General features: G+C 47.6%; 1 protein-coding gene across 1 annotated transcript; it reads right to left on the reverse strand.

Moving 5' to 3' along the window:
* Positions 1–1,245: 1,245 nt before the first annotated feature.
* Positions 1,246–2,532, reverse strand: LOC106858991 (uncharacterized). Its single transcript, XM_014885934.2, has one exon. It carries the CDS (start codon positions 2,530–2,532, stop codon positions 1,246–1,248), a length of 1,287 nt encoding a protein of 428 aa, XP_014741420.2.
* Between the last annotated feature and the right edge of the window lie 5,177 nt (positions 2,533–7,709).

Here is a 7,709-nt window from a genome sequence, read left to right on the forward strand (position 1 = left end):
GGGTTTGTTGTGAAGCCCCACTTCGTCCCTTCCCTGGTCTAACAGCAAAGGTTGGTCCTGCTCTGCACTCCATGGCAGGTTTCCCATGTCAAATTGTGCTGATTTGTGTGTTTTCAGCCCTAAACAAGGGTTTATTTCTCTCTTACCTCTTATCAGCTTGGGATAATTTCTCTAAGGACAGGGACAAATGTGGTGTGTCTGGCACACATTCCATTGCTTCCTTTTGCAAGCACCTAGTAAACATTGGATAAGGGTTTTTAATATACCTGCACTAATGGAAAATTCCGTTTGGGAGGACGGAGAAGGCTGATCTGTCTCCCAGCAGCTGAAGGGAGGCAGACTGGGGATATGGCACTGGAACTGTGCTGTGACAGAGCTCCTTGATAGCATGCAGGGAGACACAACTTGTACAGACCATCACTGAGACAAATGACCTCTTTGCAGGGGTAAATGCAGAGCCATGTTAGCTGAGGTTCAGTGCTGTGAGGGACAGCTGAGTGATAAAATGTTTTACATGGTGATTTATTGCCCTCACCTCCAACACTGTCTTACATTCTAACTGCAGAGATGCTCAAGTGCCTGCTGTGGGAAGGTACCACATGCTCACAATGACACTGATGGACTGGGCCTTTTCTAAGGACTCCAGATACACTGGAGCCTGTGCAATTTATTCCTATTTCAGCAATACTCATGATATGGCCAGTATGGGCTGGGCACAGGAAGGGCAGCCCCTCCCAGGGAGGTCACACCTGGCTGTGGTCAGTTGGGAAATGGGGAGGACAGAGGGGAACATGCTTCCCAGCCCCATGTCACCAGCACATGTCCCAGCCCTGAACTTGTCAATGTGAGCATTGCATTGAAATTCACAGAATTCACAGAATGACTGGGTTGGAAGAGACCTTCAAGATCCAAACCATGCCCTAACACCTCAACTAGACCGTGGCACCAAGTGCCACATCCAGTCTTTTTTTAAACACATCCAGGGATGGTGACTCCACCACCTCCCTGGACAGACCATTCCAGTACATGATCACTCTTTCCATGAAAAACTTTTTCCTAATATCCAACCTAATTTTCCCTTGATGCAAAGTTTGATGTTAGCATTTCAATTTAGAGTATTGCCCATGAATGAAATAGTTTATTCCTATATAATAAAATCCCTTTATTTCCATATAAAATCCGCCATGAGAACCATTGTTCATAAACAAACTTCAAGAAAATAAGTAAGTAGCCTCCACTCTATGATCATTGAAACGTGGCCACCACGGTGCCCCATCCCCTCTCACTGTACCACGTGTGGCAGGCAAGTGCCAGCAGGATGAGCTGGCCGGGCAGAGCAGGGGGCCTGGGAGCCACGCTGGTACCAGCCAGCCTGCACTTGTCCTCGCTGGCCAGCTCCAGTGGCACCGTGCAGTCCCCCAGGGGGGCAGGCCGGGGCTGCCCAGGTGCTGTAGAGTTGGGAGGGTGCAGGAAGGCACAGTCCAGCCCCTCGATGGCCACCCGGCCCGAGGTCCAGCGCCAGAGCCAGAGCGTGCTGCAGTCACAGCTCCAGGGGTTGTGGGACAGCAACACCAGCCTCAGTTTGGGCAGTTTGGTGAACAAGTGCATGGGCAGGGAGCTGAGGTTGTTTCTGCTCAGGTGAAGGAAGTGCAGCTTGTTTAGGTATAAAAAAGCAGAGTCCGAGATGGAGGAGATCTGGTTGTTGTTCAAGTACAAGTTTCTCAAGTTGAGCAGCTGTCTGAAGGTGCAGTCGACAGCAGTGATTCTGTTGGCTTCAAGGTGCATGGTCTTGAGCTGGATCAATCCTTCAAAAAGCTGATTAGGCAGATCAGTGATGAAGTTGTGTCCTAAATTTAACATGCCCAATCTGAGAAGCTTTGCGAAAGCTCCGTTTTGAATGATCCATATCCGATTCTTCCTGAGATTCAGATCGTACAGGGTTTCCAGGTCCTTCAGGGAATCTCTGCCGATGGCTTCTATGTGATTGTCCTCCAGGGACAGCCTCGTGAGGTTGGAGAGGTTCTTAAAGGCTTGTGGGACATACCTCATGTTATTGGAGGCTAAATCAAGCCTTTCTAAAGAAGGCAAGTGTGAAAATAGAAGTGGGTGGATTTCGAAGATATTGCAGTGGGACAAATCCAGGCTGATGAGGTTTAATAGTCCTCTGAAAGTGTTTGCATGCAGGTAGGTGAGGCGTGAGTTCCTGCTGAGGTGCAGCTCTTGCAGCCTGCTGAGGGCATGGAAAGCTCCTGGGGTCAGGAAAGTCAGATTGTTCCCATCTAGCCAGAGGCTGTGAAGGAAAGTCAGATTTCTGAAGGTGTTGGTGTTGAGAATCCGCAAATAATTGTTGGAGAGGTTTAGAGAGATGGTGGATGCTGCTATTTCTCCAGGTAGGGTTTTCAGTCCAGCTCTCTGGCAGAGTGTGGTTTCTTCAGGTGTACATTTACACATGCTTGGGCATGAATTGGAGACATTCAGACTCAGCCCACCCTTTGCTGCACAAGTAAATATAAATATAACGAGAAAGAACATGACCAGCCACACATCAGCCACAGCATCTAATACCTTGATGTTTAGTAGAGAAGGAGGCAAGAAAAAGAACGTGTACCTTTTGGGCAGGTGAACCACGGGCATGGCAGGGTTGGTTGGACTGTGCCCCGATGGTGAAAATAAATCAGCTGGTTCTTCCTGCTGCAGCCCTGTGGGGATTAAGTGTTTAGACACGTCAGAGCTGATTAAGCGTTGCCCTGAGAGGCAGGGAGACTTCTCAGCCCAGCATCATGCTCTGATAGTGGTTTTTCCCACCTCCTGCCCTTTGCAAACAGCAACAGGTAACAGACTTCCCCTGGCACCTGTCTGGGACAGGCTCCTGCTCCTGCTCATTCTCAGAGTCTGCTTGGCAGTTGGCGCAAAAAAACTGTTCTGGGAGGAGTTTTAGTGATTTTCTCCAGCTAGAGCTTCAGCAAAGGCAGTGTAAGATGACTCTGCCATCCAGGTATGAGGTGAAGACTCTCACCCCAGCGTGGCTGCACACACTGACACGTGCCCTGAGCTCAGGCTCGGGGAAATGCAGCTGTGACCAAGCCCTGAGCACAGCCTTGGTGATGGCTGTGACTCCTCTGCAGTAAAATGGGAGACTGCCAGGAGCTGTGCAAGCCTCATGTTCTCTGACAGCTGGGAAAGCACAGGGGAGTGCTGTGTCCTGGCAGTGCCTCTTCTGGGAATAAGCCCTGAGCCATCTCTGAGAGGTGAAAGATGAACCCCATGGAGCACCCCAATGGCACACTGTCCCTTCCCAGGGCCTGTCTCCAGCAGGTCTGAAGATGCACTGAGCACCTGGAGCTGGATTTGTGTCCTTAAAAATCTGTGTCCTTAAAAATCTGTGTCCTTTCCCCTGCCCTGTTTTTTATCGTATACCCACAGTGCAAAGAGAAGTGCATTTGGAGGCCTGAGTGATGAACTCAATGGCCAGGGATCAGCAATCTCCATTATTTTATCATTCTACTTATGATGACAGGAGGACTAAATCCAGGACTTGCAGCTGATGTGTCATTGGGCCAGACAGTGACACAATTGCTACTCTTGTTTTTTGTCACTCTTTTAATTTTTCTTTTGCACTCTCTGCTGGAGTTCTCATGTGTTCTGATGTGCTTAAAGCACCTTTTGTCAGCCCCCTGCCTTCCAGTGCATTTCCTTGCTCTTTCTTGGTCTGTCTCAGCTTTTTGCTTTTTTTCATGTTTTACAGATTGGGTTTTCTTTTCCCTGTTCTGCCAGCTCTGTCCAGACAGTGGCTAAACCCCCAAATATATAGCATGCCCAACAGTAAGTGTGACCTGGACAAGTTTGCAGCTCTGTTGTTTTCTCAGCAGAAGCAGATTATGTTTCCTGTGCTGTTAAATCGCTATGTTGGCTTTAGCTAGTTCTGTTTTCTTCTTCGTTTTTTCAAGCAACAATCCCCTGAAGAGCAGCTTCTCCCTGGAAGCTTGGCCAGGATTATTATGTTGTGTAATGGTGACCATCTTCCAGCTGTAAACAACATCATTTATTTAGTTAGACAGGCTTTGGTGCAGTGTTTCTGGGAGCCAAAATCTGGTTTCCACCAAGAGCAGCAGTGATGGAACTGTGCCCAGGGGCTGGTCCTGGGAGCCCCAGAGGAAGGTGGAAATGTGCACTGCTCATCCCATCCAGCTGAATGTGTCTGGGGTCAGGCTGAAGGTTTTGGTGGGTGAATCTTTGTTTTCTGTATTCCTGGCTCAGCTGGGACTGCTCCTTTGAGGACATCACCTTGCAGGGGTGTCCTGCTACTGAGATCTCCATGGCTTCTCTTGCCTCCTGATGCAGCACAGCTTAGGAATATCCACCCCTCCATGACTTTGTCAGTGCAGCCCTGTGAAGGAGACAGGTTTCTGCTGATCTCTGTGCAGGACAAGTGAGCTGCATTGTGTGCTTGGGAATGCTCTTGCCTTTAGCTGAAGTTTGTAGCTCAGGCTGAAGAAAATGCATCTCTTGCTCTGGTGTTCCTTTTATCCTACACAGGCTTTATTTCTGGCTGTAATTCCAGCAGTGTTACCATGTTCTAGCTCTTAGTTAAGCCCAGTGCTTTCTGTAACTCTCCTTGATTTCATAGTGGAAATTTTCAGACCAAAAGCATGCAGCTCCTGGAGCTCATTGCTACCAGATGTTGCTTAACTGGACTAAAGCACTGTGGTGGAACAGGACCATAGAGCTGCAGAATGTTTCCTTGCTTTAGAGCCTAATAGGGTCAAGGAAGCCCAGGTGTATCAAAGTGATCAGATTTTTACACTTTGTCAGTGTTGGCAATTCCATTTTCTCCCTGTAAAGATTCCACTAAGCATGGAGGTGGGGTGGCAGCTGCCTTGTAGGATCTTGGCTGTGGCTGCCTGAATTTACTGATGGCAGCCCTGGTTGCAGCTGCCCTTGGGTAGAAGCAATGCAGTGATATGGCAACACTCAAAACTGTGGAGAGCTAAACCTTTGATGTGGGCTGAGTGCTTTGTGTGGCCCAAGAGCATGGCCACAGGAATGTCCTGTGTGTGCTGCAGTGCCCTGTGCAAGAAGTGCTCAGCATTGCCTGTGCAGCTCCAGCTTCCTGAGCATCCCTGCTACAGTGATTGCAGAGACAAGGTAAGGACATGCTCCTTGAGAAGAACACACAAGTTGTTACCTGCCTTTTTAACAAACTTTCCCTTTATGGTCCGTTCAAATATTAGCATCCTGCTCTTGGGTTCTCTTTTCCTGGCTCAGCTCTCTGTGCTCCACGTGCAGGGATTTTGATTGTCTCTCTCCATCTGCTTGGAGGGTTTCTGGAGTGCATCATGTTTGGCTGAGGTGGCTCATCCACCCGGCTTTAATGGAAAAGCTGAACCACTGCAGGTCTTCTGTTAAAACCTATTCCACCCACCACATGACCATGGTGGTGTTTTTGTCTTTTTTTTCAGTCACTGATTTATCTGACATCTGGGATTTATAGTCCAGCACGTCCCCTTCAGAAATTGTTTGCAGCTGATGTCAAGAGCCTTGCCTAATACTGTAGATTTTAAGGGGATGAATTTTCTTTAGAAGATCGAGGGTAGCAGTCAAAACATCTACTTTGGGATGGTCTTGCTGGTGTAATAAGTTAAAAGAGCAAGGTTTGCTTTCTTTAAACTTTTTGTTGGAAAAAGATGGAATGAGTAGAATCACTCAATAGCTTTTTTGGTTAAATGATTGGTTAAATCAGGTGGAATATGCAAATGTCAGGAATAATTTGACACTCCAAAGCTTTATCTAGCTAGTGAACTCTCTTTTGTGTGTCTATCAGTATTCTTGGAACATGAGAGAAATTTCTAACAAAAACACTTAAAAAGTGGGAAAGCTGTTTGCAGTGGTTATAGTTCAAAATAGCAAAGTGAGGAAGATTTTTATTTTTAAAAGATCTCTGGAAAAAGACCCTTTGGGTGCTCTGTAACTCCATAAAACTTTCCACAGAGTCCTAACTCTTCCTAAATATCACCTTGAGACCCTAAAAAGAAATGTGAAGCATTCTCCCACATCCTTTAAATGCCAGGCTATATACAACTGCATTAGTACAAATAAAGGAGAAGTTAGACAGGAAGGAGCTCTCTCCCACAAGCTGTGGGCACCAGTGTCTTGACTTCTGCTGCTCATCACAGCACCTGGTTTGAGAGAAGTGAGTAGGAGAAAATTACCTGTGATGATAAATTATGAAAGCTGACTGTGGGTCCCTGTGTTATCTCAGTTGCTGAAATGCTGTGTTTGCCCCTGATGCTGCTATGGCCATGAAGGCTCTGTGCCTGTTTTTGACAAGCCCTGGAGTCCGGTGGTTTATCTGTGTTGGGGGCATGGCTGGGAGCTGTGCAGCACTCAGGAGTGGAGTTTTGACCAAGTCCTGTTGCCTTCAGCAAGAGCAGGCATGCCCCAAGAGCAGGCAGCAGTGCCAGGGTGTGTGTGCACTCCTTGCCTTTAATAGCAATGGGTGCAGCTTGTTTTCAAAATCACTTATGTGCTTGTTTTCTTTATTATTTTTAGTAGCTTGTAAAATGCTTACAGCCAATAATTTGAACAAACAATGTCATGGAGGAAACCTCAATCTTGGCAGTGCTATGGGCTGGACACAAACATCTCTCATAAAATAAGGCTTTGGATAAGTTTTCTGCATGCTGGAGGTGGAAAAGGCATCCCTCTTCCCTCCAAAATGCCTCTGTCACACTCACTGAACTGCTCCAAAACTGATTCCTTCCAGCATAGAAAGTCTATTCAATGGGACCAGATACTCTGAGTATCTGATGGGCCCTGTCTGGGTGGCCCTTGTGGTCACTGCTGTGCTGCTGTGAAGTGAAAAAGCAGCACTTTCCCCAGGCCTGCTTAATTCTTCCACATGGAATCATGGCTCCAGCAGGGAGAATGAAACACTGACCATGGACTTGCCCCTTTTCCCTTCTCCCTTTTGACCAAACACTGGGTTTGCAGACATCCACTGCCAGAACTGATCCTGCTTCAGAGGTACAAGACAGTGCTAAGACCCAGAACTGACCCAGCAATAACCATGGATGCTGGATGGGAATAGGACTCACTGCCTCAGCCTTCAACCTTCAAGGTCATTGCTCACGAGTGCCCCTTCCCTGAGTCCCCAGAGAAGATGCAGGCAATCAGCTTTTTCTGAAGGAGTGCTCTGGGGCTGGGGAAGGGTGAAGTAGATTCTCCAATCTTACTTGTAGGATTGAGATATGAATCCCTAAAAAAAACCCTTAAACAAACAAATGCAGGAAGGAGGAATGCTTAGAAAAGTTTATGGAATGCTGGGGGAGCCCAGCTGCAGGCAGGATGGTTTTGGAGACTGTGTACAGAAGGCCTGTTGTTTGGCACAACAGAATGTTCTGAGTTGGAAGGGACCCACAAGGATCACCAAGTCCAGCTCTTCCAGCCCATGTAGGGATCAAACCTGCAATCTTGGCATTATGAGCACCATACTCCATCCAACTGAGCTAATCCCAGGGTCTGGCATGATGAAAATCATCATTGTTGTTGATGATGATGATCCATCCACGCTCTGGATCCCCAGCTCCTGCTGCCAGCCCTGGGACCAGGGAGTCAGGGGATCCTGCTGTAAACCAACACCAAACACAGCCACAGTGATCTATGTGATCTATGCATCCAGGGGAGCACATTTATAAAAGATTTCTTTCTCC

The sequence above is a fragment of the Sturnus vulgaris genome, chromosome 14, assembly GCF_052056855.1.
Source record: "Sturnus vulgaris isolate bStuVul1 chromosome 14, bStuVul1.hap1, whole genome shotgun sequence".
NCBI lineage: Eukaryota > Metazoa > Chordata > Aves > Passeriformes > Sturnidae > Sturnus > Sturnus vulgaris.

Coding starts and splice junctions, on each gene's coding strand:
- LOC106858991 (XM_014885934.2), bottom strand. CDS start 2,532: ATGTTCTTTCTCGTTATATTTATATTTACTTGTGCAGCAAAGGGTGGG.